Below are 15,917 nucleotides of genomic sequence, written 5' to 3'. Positions count from 1 at the left end.
ATGGGGGGAACAGAGAAGCCCTAGCAGCTTATGGTTCTGACTGGCAAAGGGAGGGGCCTCTACCCCTTTGCAGGGGCACAGACCTCCTCTGGAGAAGCACTAGGCCCCAGATAACCAGAGGCTGCAGCCAGTACTTTAGCTTAGCCACCACTTTATTCTGACTTCATTTTGCACAAAATAAGTTGTAGACTGGATCTAGAAATATTGTAATCTTATAATGTCACCGAAGTGTGTACCCTTAGGTAGCAGAAGGCCTTTCCTCGTCCACATTTGATAACTGAATTGTACGAATAACAGGCGTTAAAGCCCTGCGGATGAGTTTGTTTCATCTCTTCGGCGGCATTGGTTTTCCGTTTTATCCTTCCTTCCAGTGTCATCGTCTCTCAGTGGACCAGCATGCTGAAGGTTGTAACCTTGCACCTTAAGAGGCATGGACTGACTTACTCCACCATCGATGGCTCTGTTAACCCCAAACAGAGAATGGACTTGGTGGAGGCATTTAACAACTCCAGGGGCCCTCAGGTACGAGCTGATCACAGCAGAGCTCTGTAATCAAGAGCAAATTGTTCCTAATTATACAGAGAAAATTTTAACATAGCTCGGTTCAAAAATATTCATAGCTTTGATCCCTTCGACATTTATTGGGGGTACATATCAAAGTGTGCAAATACTGTCAGAGAATAAACTATGAGGGCTAAAAAGAGAGTAAGAACATAACTGGTTAGGATCAAGAGACTCTTTGTGGAGGAGGCAAGCCTGGAAGGATGGGTGGGATCTTGATATGAGGAAAGATGGAGGGAAGTGGGAGAACAGAGGCATCTAATTATGGATAATGCGAATTTGGAAAGCACTAGTTGAGTGATGGCAGGAGAATCATGGCAGTGGTTGGGGGACTGATGGAACAGACAGAATCCGGTTGATGGAAAGTTTATTGAGCTAACCACCCCCGGTGCTCTAAATGGTAGTATTCATATATTTCGGCAGGCACACAATTAATGTTTTGAGAATGACTCACCAAAAAAAGGTTAAATGAGAATTTTCTCAAAGGTGAGGCATGGGAGATAGGATCTCAGAGTTTCGAAACAGTGCCTTTATGACAGCAGAAGGAAATTTGATAAGAGCATGTTGCTAAGAAGGAGAGGTGATTTATGAGACCAAGTCTGCGTAAAGTTAATGGTGTGCTTCCTTTTGAAGGTTATGCTAATCTCTCTCTTGGCTGGAGGTGTTGGTCTAAACCTGACCGGAGGAAACCATCTTTTTCTTCTGGACATGCACTGGTAATGATTCTGGATTTGTCTTGAGTTGTCACAGCATAGCAGGGAGACCAGAGGGGCAGTAAGGCCTGACTTCTTATATTGAGTGTGTGCCTTTCATATTATGGAGCTGCCTCTGTGCATACATGTGTATAAGATACAGATCAAAATGGTGTAGGGCTAGGGACTTTCCTGGTGGCGCAGTGGTTAAGAATCCGCCTGCCAATGCAGGGGACACGGTTCGATCCCTGGTCTGGGAAGATCCCACATGTCACAGAGCAACTAAGCCCGTGCGCCACAACTACTGAGCCTGCGCTCTAGAGCCCGTGAGCCACAACTGCTTGAGCCCATCTGCCGCAACTACTGAAGTCTGCATGCCTAGAGACCATGCTCCTCAACCAGAGAAGCCCCTGCAACGAGAAGCCCGCGCACCGCAACGAAGAGTAGTCCCCTCTCGCTGCAACTAGAGAGAAAGCCCGTGCACAGCAACGAAGACCCAACACAGCCAAAAATAAATAAAGTAATAAATAAATTTAAAAAAAGAGAGAGAGAAAAAAAATTGGTGTAGGGTTAGTTGCCGGCCCTGAATTCCTGAGCAAGCAAGGCTTCAAATGACTATTTAAAATAGTCTGTTCACTATTTATTGTTAATCTAACATCTGTTTCCATGGAAACTGGGAGCAGGGTGGGGGGTGCTTTTCCTTATGGCCAAGAGCTGCTTCACTCAATGAAGAGTTTTATCTCTTCAAAACACCGTATTTCAGACATACTTGTTGACGTCCAAGGAAATCTCAGCCTTGGGAAGCGGGAGAACTGTTACTCCAAAGAGAAAAGGCAAAGGAACTTTCTAATTACGTTAGACACACACTTAAAACATAGCCTTGGACTCACTGCACATAGTGTCAACACCGGGAGTATGGCAGCATCCTTCCTAGATACGAAGTGAATGACTCATGTATTGCTGGGAGAAAGCGTCATAGTTTGTCCCTGTTCTGAGTTTTCAGTGATGCCAGTCAGGGATTGCTGCACCAGGCACTGGTGCCAGAGATTGTCATTTGTTAATTCTCCAGGCAGCCCAGATGGGCACAAACAGGCCAACCTGTTATTATCTTCCTGGAGAATGTGGTTAGGTCTTACTTGGGACTCCCCTATACTCGTGAGTGAGGAAAGCAGAGTGGGGATCATGCTGGTTTCTGAATTGGAGCAATGTTATCCAAGATTTTCAAGAGCTAAGATGAGAAGCTAGTTTGGAATTGATAATGAGAATCTAGAAAGAATGAAATTAAGTCTCCTTAGTTGAATCATAGAATATTAAAGTTGAAAAAGGCATTAGAGATCATTTGCCAGCCCTCCCGTTTCCAAGTAGCCATCTGAAGCCTGGAGGGTTGTGGTTAGATGACTTGCCCAAAGTCACTCAACTAGTTAGTGACAGGATTTGAGCATTGGTTTAACCTCTGTTACTTAAGAGTTTCCAACTGATGGTGGTGCTAAGAGTTCCTATTAGCAATCTGACCCCAGTTTCTCATGAGACAGCAAGAAGACACCTGGGGCTTTCTGAGTCCCACATAGACTAGAACAGAGATCTACAAATTTTTTCTATAAGTATTTTAGGCCAGATAGTAAATATTTTAGGCTTTGCCAGCTACATAGGTCTCTGTTGCATAGTCTTTGTTGTAGGTTTTTGTTTTTTTTTTTTACAAACCTTTAAAAATGTAACAACCATTTTAAACACAAGAGCCATACAGAAACAGACTGTGGGCTGCATTTGGCCCATGGGATTTGCCCACCCCTGGTCTAGGATGTCAGTACCTTTGAGCTTTACTTGTCTTATAACAGGAATCCGTCACTTGAAGATCAAGCTTCTGACCGAATTTACCGAGTAGGGCAGCAGAAAGATGTTGTCATACACAGGTAAGTAAGTAAAAGTCTCCAGGACAAAGGTCTGCTTTCATGAACATTTTTCTTGGGTAATGTTTTAATAGAATGTGTAAAGTATTTGATGATCACTGTACTAATGGTGCTTGTGGGGCACATCCTTGTTGGTACTCACAATCAGGAAGGGAACACAAGCAATTTGTAGATAACCTTGGAGTTGGTCCTGCAGAAGAAGAAAAGCTTATGAACAATGCTGAGCCTTAACTCAGTCAAGGCCGCCCATGAAAGGACCCTCCTCCCTCCTCCCTCTCTTCCTCTCTTCCTCTCTCTCTCTCTCTTTTTCTTTTAACTTTTATTTTGACATAGTTCCAGACATATAGAGAAGAATGTAAGAATTCTTACAAGAATACCCCAAAGTTCTTGATTGCAAGAATAATACCAAAAAATTCCTGTGCACTGTGACACTTGTGTGTGTGTGTGTAAGATTTTTTCTGGACCATTTGACAGTACATTGCAGACATGATGCTCCTTTACCTCTAAATATTAAAATATGCATTTCCTAAAAATGACATTCTCTTACGTAACTATGATAAAGTTATCAAAACCAGGATGTTAACAATGATACAATACTCATATCTGATCTATGGACCTTATTCAGTTTTGCCACTTGTCCCAGTGATGTCTTTCCCAGCCAAAGAAAATTTTAGGTCCTGTGTAGCATTTGATTGTGATGACTCTTTTGTCCAATTTAATCTGGAACAACACCTCAATCTTTCTTTGTGTTTTATGACAGTGATGTTTTTGAAGTGCACAGGCCAGTTATTTTGTAGAATGCCCCTGTCCTTGAGACCCTCTTCTCTTTAAAAACAACAACAGAACCTGCCTTAATGGTACAATACAGTCTAGTTATGGACCTCTTTTTCGCCTTCCTTTTCATGGCTACGTTTTCTGAATAATTAGAAATCCTTGTCTATCTTTACTTACTTACTTCCCATTCATTCCTCAACCTATACAAACTGGCTTTCACCCCCATCGCTCCATTGAAGCTACTCTTGCTAAGAGACACCAATGAATTCCAAAATTCGCCAAGTACAGTGATTATGTCAGTTGTTCTGTCTTTAGCTCTCTTCTCAGCTCACTTTGTATGCACGTCTCTTAATAATCCTGTCTACTCCAGTAAGTCCAAAATCTATACCCTTTGTTCCAAGGTTTCCTAAACTTCAGGCCCAGATATCCAAATCCCCACGAAATATCTGAATCTGAGTGTCCACATCCACACCCATTATTCATTCACTCATGCATTTGTCTCATTCAACTCAAAAAACGAATACCTGTTGAGGAGTCCCCATGTAGCAAGTACTGTTACATGCTCCAGGGACTCACAGTGTCACAAGCTGAGATTGTTTCTCCCTGCTACCTCATATCTACTGATTCTTCTGAATTCCTTGTCTTTGTGAATAGTATCACTGTTTATGTATTCATGGAGCCATAACTAGACTCCCCCTTCTTGCTCACGTTTCACAAACCAAGTCCATTCATTTTATTTTCTAGGTGTTTCTTGTAACCATCCCTTTCTTCCCATCCCACTGCCATTTCCTCCTTTCAAAACTAAGTTTCTTAGCATCACAGGCAGAGTCGCTCGTGATCCAGCCCCCGCCAGCCTCTTGAGCTTTGGCTGTTGTAGTACAACATAGTTTTTGACTTTTGCCCTGGCCAGACTCTACGACCCCCGCAGCAGACCATGTTCCAAAACTCAGCCATGGTTTTACACATGTTCCCATTCCCTGGGATGCCCTCCCCACTGTTCTATCTGGCAAACCCTTGTTCATCCTACAAGTCACACTAAGAGTCAACTTGTCAATGGAGCCTTCCCTGAAGACCCCAGACAGATTTCTTTTCACTCCTCTTGTACGCTGGACATACTTCCGTTATAGCGCTTTCCAGGTCATATTATTATTGTTGCTTTTTATTTTCATGTCTTTGTTTTGTGTTCTCTTTGACTGCAAGACCATGTTCAAATCTCCGTTCCTACACCTAGCATAGTGCATGGCATATAGTGAATCTTCATCAGCACTTGTTGAATGAGTGAATAAGGGACAACAGTGGTATTTCCTTGGTTTGTAAAACCTGTTTTCAGTGTGAATTAGCCAAGAGATAAGACACTCTGTACTTAAACCAGCACACATATTCCTAGCACAAACTTGATAAGCTTTAGGCCTTCTGACCTTATCAGGATGGAGCTTTTTGTGTAAAAGCTGGATCTCTATACTTCTTTTTGGATCGGGATATCTTTTGCTTATTTTGGCGCTTCTCAATTATCTCAGCTTCAGAAAGAAATAAAAGGTCAATTTGAAGTCAGATCACTTTATTTTTAAATTTTTTCAATTTTTATTTATTTATTTATTTATTTAGGCTGTGTTGGGTCTTCGTAGCTGCACGCGGGCTTTCTCTAGTTGCGGCGAGCGGGGGCTACTCTTTGTCGCAGGGCGCGGCCTTCTCATTGTGGTGGCTTCTCTTGTTGCGGAGCACGGGCTCTAGGCACGCGGGCTTTGGTAGTTGTGGCATGCGGGCTTCAGTAGTTGTGGCTCACGGGCTCTAGAGCGCAGGCTCGGTAGTTGTGACGCATGGGCTTAGTTGCTCCGCGACATGTAGGATCTTCCTGGACCAGGGATAGAACCCGTGTCCCCTGCATTGGCAGGTGGATTCTTAACCACTGCACCACCAGGGAAGTCCAAGGTCAGATCACTTTAAATGGATATATATTTAGTCTAAGTTGTTTAGATCTCCTAAACATAGAGTTCTTAATCAAACCTAAGGAAAAATAAAGGAAGAAATCTCATTTAAAAACTAACGCGTAGGGGCTTCCCTGGTGGCGCAGTGGTTGAGAGTCTGCCTGCCGGTGCGGGGGACGCGGGTTCGAGCCCTGGTTTGGGAGGATCCCACATGCCACAGAGCAACTGGGCCCGTGAGCCACAATTGCTGAGCCTGTGCGTCTGGAGCCTGTGCTCCGCAGCAAGAGAGGCCGCGATAATGAGAGGCCCACGCACCGCGATGAAGAGTGGCCCCCGCTTGCTGCAACTGGAGAAAGCCCTCGCACAGTAAACGAAGACCCAAGACCCAACACAGCCGTAAATAAATAAATAAATAATTAAAAAAAAAAAAAACACTAAAGCATAAATAGACATTTGAATATGTCATTAGATATGCTGCTTTGGGTTTTTGATTATTTGCTTGTCTATTTTTCAGATTTGTTTGTGAGGGAACAGTGGAAGAGAAGATCTTGCAGCTCCAAGAGAAAAAGAAAGATTTGGCCAAACAGATTCTATCAGGATCTGGAGAAGTTGTCACCAAGCTCACCTTGGCCGATCTCAAAGTCCTTTTTGGCATCTAACTTCCTGTTTATGGGGCTCAGAATAGTGCCATTGTTGGTTTGTATTAGGATCTGGGGAGAATGACCTAACCCTGGTCCTTTGAGCTCTCGTTGGCATTCAGTTTCACCTTCAAGCCCTCCTCAAAGTGAGGATCAGTTATCATGTTAACCACTTGGTTAACCAGTCATGTTAATCAATCAGCGTATTTAACGTGTGACATAGAAACCAATAAATTACTTCAGATAAGAGAAAATGCTTTAGAGTTAGAGAATTTGGAAAACAGCCCTGGGAGAGTTGTACCTAAGCTTCAGTAAAAGCTCAAAAAGCCCTCTGTTGCTTTTCTCTTCTCAGCTGGTGGGGACCCAATGTTACTGCCTTTTCTAACACAGGCTCCATCCCATCTCTTCATCTCCTGCCAACGAGGCTGCTCATATAACCATCTCTTTATGGGCTGAGCAGAAGCGGGTCTCTACGTAATATGTAGATGGTTAGTATTTGTATCATTGTATTATTTAGAATTTGGTATCATATCATTTAGTGTTATTATATTATTTTGTATTGCTATCATATGTAGTATTTGTGTCATAAAATTTAATTTTTGTATCATTTTTCTAGTATTTGTATTTTTACAAATTTACAGTATTTGTAGCACTTAGTATATTGTTTCATTTAGTATTACTGTGTCATTTAGTATTTGTATTATCATTGGCATAATCCAATAAACATGTGTTTGACAGTGTAGCAGAGATAATGCTTTGTGTCCACTAACCCCCATTTCCTTTTCCTCCTGGCCACCAGAGACTACATTTCCTAGTCTTCACTGCAGTTACATGGGTCCGTATTACTGAGTTCTAAGTCAGTGGAATATGGAGAGAAGTGATGTAAGTCATTTCTTATCTGCCTTTCTAAAACCTTGCAAATGATTCTTTGTGCTGTTTCTTCTCTTGTTGGCCCACTGAATACAAAGGAACTGATGGATGACTACAGGGCCCTAGAGATTTGTGAAGCCACTAGGTCAGAGATTCTTAACCGACTGTTGGCCACAGACCCTTTGGCAGACTGGTAAGCCTCAGTTCCTGAACGACATCGGAACAAAGCCTCCTGTATGTGCCTCCCTTCTCACCCTAGCTCACCTACATTGGACTATGACATGATCAAGAAATAATTTTTTTTTAAACCATGAGACTTGGGTGTTTCTTTGTATAGCAGTTTATATCCTGACTAATACAAACTCTTGAGAATTTCTTACTTTGGGAAACTATTCAGATTCCCTTCTTCCCGTTGGTAGTCATTTCCAAAACACTTACTCAGCTAATTTCTGCTAAAAAGAATTGTATTTCTTCCTAGATAGAACTGTTTCCCTCCTTTGAGTTAGGACTAGGTGACAAAGCCCTGTGTTAAGCCAGTCACAGTATGGGCTGAGGCACTGGGGCCTGTTTAAGCAAAGGTGCCCTCTAAGGACATGGTCTAAAGGCCCACAGAGGCAAAGACAGGTGGCCTGGAAGGAAGAGTTCTGACTTAACTCTACTTCCAGGTTCACCTTAGCTGGGGGTGCAGCCTTGAAAAAATCATTAACTTCTCTACACTTTGGTTTCCGCATTTGTGGTGGGCATTGTTTTTAGAACTTCGGCAGCTATAGTGAAGTCCCTGATAAAATCGGGAAATGGAGGATGTAAGATTACCCTTTGGGAGTTACGCTGTAGGATCAACACACCAGGGCAAAGGGAGTGTCACCTGAGAAGCAGTGGCTCCCAGGCCAGCAAGAACGTACAAACCCTGCCTCTGCTGTTTGCTGACTGTCTGGTGTTCAGCTAGTTGCAGATTCCCCAGGCACCTCAGTTCTTTCATCTGTAAGATGTGAGGATTAGCATACAGCTCACTGTGCTCCACTGGGAATTTAGCAACACACATACACATCATACCCCATTCGACCAGATCGACAGATGGGTCATGTCAGTCAGAAGGCGTGTTAGGTGAACACTGTCAGTGTCCTTTCCAGGGACTGTTTAGGAGAGAGGCAGTGTCAACTTTGAGGTTCAAGTATTCTTGCTTTTAGTCTGAAGATGGATGCAGGGATTATAACCTACAATCTTCAGATATTCAGAGCCCATTGACCAATGTAATCTACTCTAATATTCCTTCTGTTATCTTAAATAGTTTCTCTAGCGTTCCTCATTCTGATTCTAAGCTAGCAAAGCCACTCAGTCTTGTCTTGGGTAGGTGTTCCTATAACAGGGAAACGCTATCGATGTGAGGCGGATACAGCAAAAATTGGAACCACTGTCATACCAGACATGCATCCTTCAGTCCTAGCCCTGGGGTGGAAATGTCTCATGAATTAATATAAGTAGCATTCTGGTGTCTGTCTCAGGCTCACGTTCATTTTAGTTACTGTGAGTCCATTTCTTAAGGTCAGGGCATGACAGGGTGGGGCTCTGCACCCTCTAGCAGTGGGCAGCATCCCACAATGTAGTGATCTAATTGAGGTACTGCCCTATGAGTTCTGCCAGTGTCAACCAGCCTTCCTTTATGTGACACCGTAACTGTCAGATTTTCTTTTTACATCTCTCTGCCTACCTCAGCAGACTTAGGCAAGAACAATAAATGCTTTGTTAACCATGAAGTGCCATCCAGATGCTAGTGTTGTTGCTGTGGGACCAGGTCTTGGAATATGAGAATAAAATAGAAGCATGGGTGCAGCTGAAAGAGCCAGATGGTGAACATCTGTCACCAAAGTGCAACATTGCTGAGCACCCAGTTTACAAGGTATTTCTTATGTGACAGAGTTGCCTTCATGGAAGGTTTATAGTTTGACTTCTCTTTGGCAGTGTTAATCAAAAAAGGGCATCATGCGTGCCATGGCTGGATGGAACCTGGGCCCTTTAAAGCCTTACCAAGGACTCCTGTTGCCATCCAGTTATTATGAACACAATAGGTAAAATGATGTCTTTGTGGGACATGACCCCTTCCTCTGTCAGTCATGTATGTGATCTGGAATGGCTACGTATGAATACTGGGCTCTTTCCTCTCTGTGATTGTCTTGCCCAATGAAGTAGCTTCTGCAGGGCTGAAAGGTGAAGCCAGATTATCCTGCACAGATAGTCATGGAAATGCCAGTGCTCGGTGTGGCCCCTCTAGTTTCCTGAAATCTTGATATCTACCATAATGCCTTGAGAGAATTTGGGTTTACAGAGTGGGATATGGTACTGCTATTTGCTATGTAGCATGTAGCCCTAGAGAAGGCCAGAAAGAATTAAAAGGCATTCCTTCAAGCACAAAGAGAATTACAATAAGAATTTAGAATTTGTAGGCATATGACCTCGATTAAAATGTTTTCATAGGTAAAAATGAAATTAGCATCAGTTATAGTACAAAGTACCACCGGAGTGAGTAGCCAGGGGACGGGGATGGAAATGAAAGAACGGCCTAACCCCTAGCGGGGAACAGGGAAGACGATGTCTTCGCTAGCTCGAGTCCTTTTTACCAGAATGCTTAGCTAAATCTGAGTGTAGGAAGAGATTACATATGAAAGGAAGGATGGGAAGAATACTTTTACTGCTTAATTATTCATACATTAATTTAAAAACATATATTAAACATGCCAGGGCACTCCTGGGCGCTGAAAACATAAGGATAAGCAAAACCCAAAACAGTCCCTGTCCTCCTGAGGCTTCCAGCCTAGAAGAGGAGACAGGCATTAATCACATCATCACGTGTGGCTGCGAAGTGGCCATAGTGATGAGTGCTACAATGGCGGGGGAGTCCGCGTGGCTGGGAGGGCTTAGAACAGGGATTTGACCTAGTTAAGGAGGACTTCTCTGAGGAAGTGTCGAAGGAATTGAAATCAATACGTAGAAGCTAATAAGGCAAAGAGTGAAACGCCTCTTCCTATATTCTGCTTTTAATTAGCATTCACTTCACCCAACCACCTCTTAATTGAGAAAAACCTAACACACAGGTATACATCCTCTGGAGTAAAGCTGAGTGACTGCTGCACTTTAGAGATTAGAGAATGGGTGGGCTGGCAGGTATGTGTGTATGTTTGTTATCCAAGACGGCCCAGGTGTTTATCCAGTTACAACATCCCAGGGGACGGAGGCTGTAATTTGCGGCCCGTTTCCTCCTACCTGTAACACCAGAGATACAGCTTACATCATGCTGCTGCACCTTGTTGATGCTTCAGTGCTCACAACTCAAAGGTGGTTTCTGAAGCACTTTGTTACGCTGGGGACAGTTCCTAAATCCTGAGACTTCTTTTTGCCCTCACCTTGGAATCTTGGGCTCTGCAGATCAGTCTTGCTTTGCCAAGTCTTTCAGCTAGGTTTACACTCCACTGTAGCACAGATCAAATAACAGCCCCACCCCACCCCCGCACAAACTTTAAATATCTGTAGTGGAACTGTTACCATTAATATTGCTTAAAGGCTAGGGCATTTGCCAGAACCTAGGTATCTTATAGAAATTTTCTGTTGCAATAGAACTTCATCTACAGTAGAGTTATCCAATTACCAAAAGCTTTTTCCAACTGAAATAAATGATAAGCTTTTTATCCTCAGTTCTGAAATCTCATTCATTAAAAGACACATGGGGCAAAATGATGTAAAACAACAAGCTTCTTCATGGCAAGCAATTCGCTAGATGTCTGAGGTAATTGGAAAATTCAAGGCTGGTCCCTAAGGTGCATATAATTTATCCAACAGTTTTGAGAGAAGGCTGAGATTTTTTTCCAAGTGGTATTTGGTTGAAGGAAAAATGTCAGTCTGGGGGAAGGGAAGTCTGGCCTGTAGAAACAGATACCAAGGAGATCCAAACTAAAAATTCTACCAATTAGATCTTTATTCATTCAACAAAATATTGATTAAGCCTCTACTATGTGCCAGGAACTGTCTTCCATGGGGATAGCATAGTGGTCAATAAATGTCAAATCCCTGCCTTCATAGACCTTACAGTCTAGGGTAAGAGGACAGACAATAAAGAAATAGAATATAGGGCTTCCCTGGTGGCGCAGTGGTTGAGAATCTGCCTGCCAATGCAAGGGACACAGGTTCGAGCCCTGGTCTGGGAAGATCCCACATGCCGCGGAGCAACTAGGCCCGTGAGCCACAATTACTGAGCCTGCGCGTCTGGAGCCTGTGCTCCGCAACAAGAGAGGCCCGCGCACCGCGATGAAGAGTGGCCCCCGCTTGTCGCAACTAGAGAAAGCCCTCGCACAGAAACGAAGACCCAACACAGCCAAAAATAAATATAAATAAATAAATAAATATTAAAAAAAAAAAGAAATAGAATATATATGTTAGATGGTGATGAAGTGGAGTAAGGATGATACAGAGTCTTGGGGTGGGGAGTTGCTATTTTATACAGGGTAGTTAGGGACCTCTCCAATAAGATGGTGTTTGAAAAAGGAGCAGAAACCTGAGGAAAATGAGAGAGTGAATCATGTAGGTATCCGTGAGAAGGGCATTCCAGGTGGAGGGGCAGTGATTGTAAAGCCTTCAAGACAGAGTTTGAGGGGCCCCAGGCAGGCCAGTTTGGCTGGAATAGAGTGATGGGGGTGGAGGGGATGGGTAGGAAAGAGAGAAGAGCGAGGATCCAGGTCCTGCAGGGTCTTAGATGCTGATGTAAAGGCTGTTCTGAGTAAGATGGGAGGCCTTTGGAGGTTGTCGAGCAAGACGAGTGACACGATCTGATGTATTTTAAAAGGACTGTTGGGTGGAGAATAGACTGTAGACAGTTGAGATTGAAAGCAGAGAGACTAGTTAGAAGGCCATTGCAAAAGTCCAGGTGAGAAATCATGGTATCTCAGACCGGTGTGGTTAGCAGTGTAGGCAGAGAGCAGTGCTCAGCAGATGTATTTTGAAGGGATGGCAGATAGGATTTGCCAGTGGATTGGACGTAATGCCTGAGAGGGGAGTCAAGGATGTTTCCAAGGTGACTGGCTCCACCCCCTGTAGGAGTGGATTTGGACTTTCCTTTCAAAGAGCTGGAGAAGACTGCAGGAAAAACACTTTGGTGCTGGTGGTCAGTTGGGCAGTAAGAATTGGAAATTGAGAGTTCTGTTTTGGACATCTTAAAGGTGAGGTGCCTATGATACATCCAAGTGGAGATGTTAAGTAAGCTCTTGGATATAATCATATGGAGTTTGGAGCTGGAGATAAATTTAGGAGTCATCAGTGTATAAAAGGTACTTAAACTCATGAGAGGATGAAATCACCTAGGAAGTGGGGGGAAGATAAAAATGCAGGAACTAATCCTTGGAGCTCTTAAATGTGTAGAGACTGGAGAGATGAGGAACTAGAGAAAGGAAGTCAATGAGATAAGTGATTAAGAAGAGTGATGCGGGACTTCCCTGGTGACGCAGTGGATAAGAATCTGCCTGCCAGTGCAGGGGACACGGGTTCAATCCCTGGTCTGGGAAGATCCCACATGCCGCGGAGCAACTAAGCCCGTGCACCACAATTACTGAGCCTGTGCTCTAGATCCCGCGAGTCACAACTACTGAGCCCTCGTGCCACAACTACTGAAGCCCACGCGCCTAGAACCTGTGCTCCACAACCACAACAAGAGAAGCCACCGCAATGAGAAGCCCGTGCACTGCAACAAAGAGTAGCCACCGCTCGGCGCAACTAGAGAAAGCCCGTGCACAGCAACGAAGACCCAAAAATAAATAAATAAATAAATAAATTTATTTTTAAAAAAAGAAGAAGAGTGATGCCAGATAAACCAAGTGAAGAAGATCTTTCTTGGAGGGGAAAGTGATCAGCTGTGTTAAATGCTGTTGATAGGTCAAAGAGGATAAAGATCAAGAACTGACCATTGGATTCCATAACATGGATATTACGGGTGACCTTTACAAGAGCTGTTTCAGTGGAGTGGTGAGGATTAAAGACTGGATTAGATCCAAGAGAGAATTCAAGGAGGGGAAGTAGAGATAGCAAACAATTTTTTTTTGAGGTCTTTTTAAAGGGAAGCAGAAAAACGGAGCAGCTGTCAGAGGGGGATGAAAAAATTGTTATGGACTGATCTGTGTTCCCTGCAAATTCATAGATTGAAGTCCTAGCCCCCAATGTGACTGTATTTGGAGACAGGGCCTTTAAAGAGATAATTAAGGTTAAATGAGATCATATGGGTGAACCCTAATTCAGTAGGACTGGTGTCCTAGTAAGAAGAGGGAGAGACATCAGGGATGCATGTGCAGAAAAAGGCCACGTGATGACACAGGAGAAGGTGGCCATCTGCAAGCCAGAGAGAGGCCTCAGGAGAAACCAACCCCCCTGGCACCTTGGGCTTCCAGCCTCCAGAACTGTGAGAAAAGAAATTTCCGTTGTTTAAACCACCCGGTCTGTTATATTCTATATGGCAGCCCTAGAAGTCTCATACTAAAATCAAGGGAAATTTGTTTTTTAAGATAGGGAATATTGTAGCATGTTTATTTTCTGAAATTAGCCATCCAGTAGAGGGGGAAATTACTGGAGCAACGTTCCTGGGCTGTAGAGATGGAATGAGAGCTCATATAAAAGTTTGCTTTTGATAGGCATATAGGTAGATTTGTAGATATGGTGGGAAGTTCAGGAAATTCTCTTCTGAATTCTTTTATTTTCTTGGTGAAATAGGAAGCAAGATCATAAGTGGAGAGGGGAAGTGGAGTACAAATTGCAATATGAGGAGAAGAAAGTAAAAAATATAATTGTCTAGGAGAGTGGAGAATAAATGGACTAGAGACATGTCAGACCACTGGGCAATGCTAAGCGCCCATCAAGATCAGTGGTCATAGATTTAAAGGGAGACTAGTCATCATACCTTCGTGTTTTTCTCCAGGATCACTCAGTTGGGTTAGATGGAGATCTGGATCTAATCTGGGGTTTTGCCAGGCAAAGAGGACAGAGGGAGACTACATGCAAGAGCATGATGATGCTCTGTAGAGTCTAAACTGAGTGAGGATGAAGGAAAGGACATGAGGTGGGGGAAGGGAATACTGGGAAGGTGGTCACTGCACTCGGGATTCTAGGGAGGCAGAAGAATTAGAGTCAGGTGGGTGAGCTGGAAAGATGGGAGGTCTTGGTTGCAGGATGCTTGAAATTGAGATTATGCAGAGGGAGCAGCGGGAATCAAGGTCTAGGGTATGACTGACTGCTGGGTGAGGGAAACAAGAATATTAGAGTCATGGAGTTAAGATGTCTTCGTGGATATTGAATTATTCTAAGACTGATGAGGAGTAGTACTGGAGTAGCTGCAAGTTTGGTGCTAAAATCTTCAAGGAAAAAGGGGGAATGACTCAGGGCTCTGTGGAGGGCTGAACCACGTAGGGGTAACAGCTTGCATAAAGGCCTGAGCTTCAAGGCTGGCCATTTTTAAAGGAGGAGGAATAATGGTCTAGAACGGGATTTCTCTCGACAGCAGCACTCTTAACACTTTGGACGGAATAATTCTTCATTGTGGGAAGCTGGCCCGAACTGGGCATAAGCAGCATTTCTGACTTCTACCCAAGAGATGCTAGCGGCACCCTGCCCCCAGCTGTGGCAAGGAAAAATGTCTGAGACTTTCCTGAACATCCTTGGGGGCCAAATTCACAACATCAGCTGATAACCACTGATCTTAAAGCAGCAGTGCTGAGCTAAAGGACTCCTACCTGACCTCTGGGCCCAGTGATTATAAGGAGTGAGGAGGAGCAAATAATAATTTCAGAGGGTTACAAGGGCCATCAGGGTCTTCTGGGCATATCAGATTTTGGTCAGAGAGAGGGCTGAAGGGAATCTTTCCAGAAAAGGGAGAAAGTATAGTAAATATCTTCGTATTTACAGCTACAATGTAGCTCACGTCTATCAGCCTTAAGGAGGAAATTTTTCCAGGATGACCTGACAGTGTGTTTTGTCTAATTATTTCACTTCCTTTGCCTGACCCAATTCACCATTCCAATGAGTCACTTCTTAATGGATCTTACATTGCAGATTTCAATAATTATATTTAATACATGCTGAGTTTTTGCTATATAAGAAACCAAGTGTCCCAGAAGAACACACAAACTATATACAGTGAAGACCACGGCAGGGCTGGGGCACCAGTGCTGTGTACCTCCTCTCCCAAGAATTCTCTTCAGTTAAGCAGGCATGCTCTAGGAGTCAAAGCTTCTAGTTAACTTCCTAGGTATACAGACAAAACTGAAGACGGTTCTTTAAAAGACAAAGAGGGTGAGAGATGTGAGGAGGATGAAGGTATCTGGATCACCTGGCATGAGTACATCTGCAAGGAATTTATGAGGTTCTATTTCAACAGCATTCCCCTTTATTTACTGACTACGTGTCTGCCCCTGACCAAACAGTAATCTTCTAGGCTCTAGGGTTATGAGATGAACGTGGTGTAGAGGGGAAGTGGTGGACCTCCACCTAAACAGCAATATCACATTATAATCCATTTAAAGTGTG

The 15,917-nt window shown here is 43.6% G+C and overlaps 1 protein-coding gene across 5 annotated transcripts in view; it reads left to right on the top strand.

Moving 5' to 3' along the window:
- TTF2 (transcription termination factor 2) overlaps positions 1 to 7,425 on the top strand; it is a 44,274-nt gene extending 36,849 nt beyond the window's left edge. For 2 of the 5 annotated variants that reach the window (XM_061186112.1, XM_061186111.1), the window contains exons 20-23: positions 372 to 522; positions 1,195 to 1,277; positions 3,089 to 3,163; positions 6,374 to 7,077. In XM_061186112.1, coding sequence (XP_061042095.1) covers positions 372 to 522; positions 1,195 to 1,277; positions 3,089 to 3,163; positions 6,374 to 6,518 — 454 coding nt within the window. In that variant the 3' untranslated portion in view covers positions 6,519 to 7,077. Of the gene's footprint in view, positions 1 to 371; positions 523 to 1,194; positions 1,278 to 1,484; positions 1,715 to 3,088; positions 3,164 to 6,373; positions 7,078 to 7,296 lie in introns of those variants that run through there. The other 3 variants (XR_009700507.1, XM_061186114.1, XM_061186113.1) reach the window with 3 other exon arrangements.
- The last annotated feature ends 8,492 nt before the right edge of the window (positions 7,426 to 15,917 follow it).

Source organism: Eubalaena glacialis, chromosome 3, assembly GCF_028564815.1.
Source record: "Eubalaena glacialis isolate mEubGla1 chromosome 3, mEubGla1.1.hap2.+ XY, whole genome shotgun sequence".
Taxonomy (NCBI): Eukaryota; Metazoa; Chordata; class Mammalia; order Artiodactyla; family Balaenidae; genus Eubalaena; species Eubalaena glacialis.
This window is presented reverse-complemented; position numbering and strand designations above follow the sequence as displayed.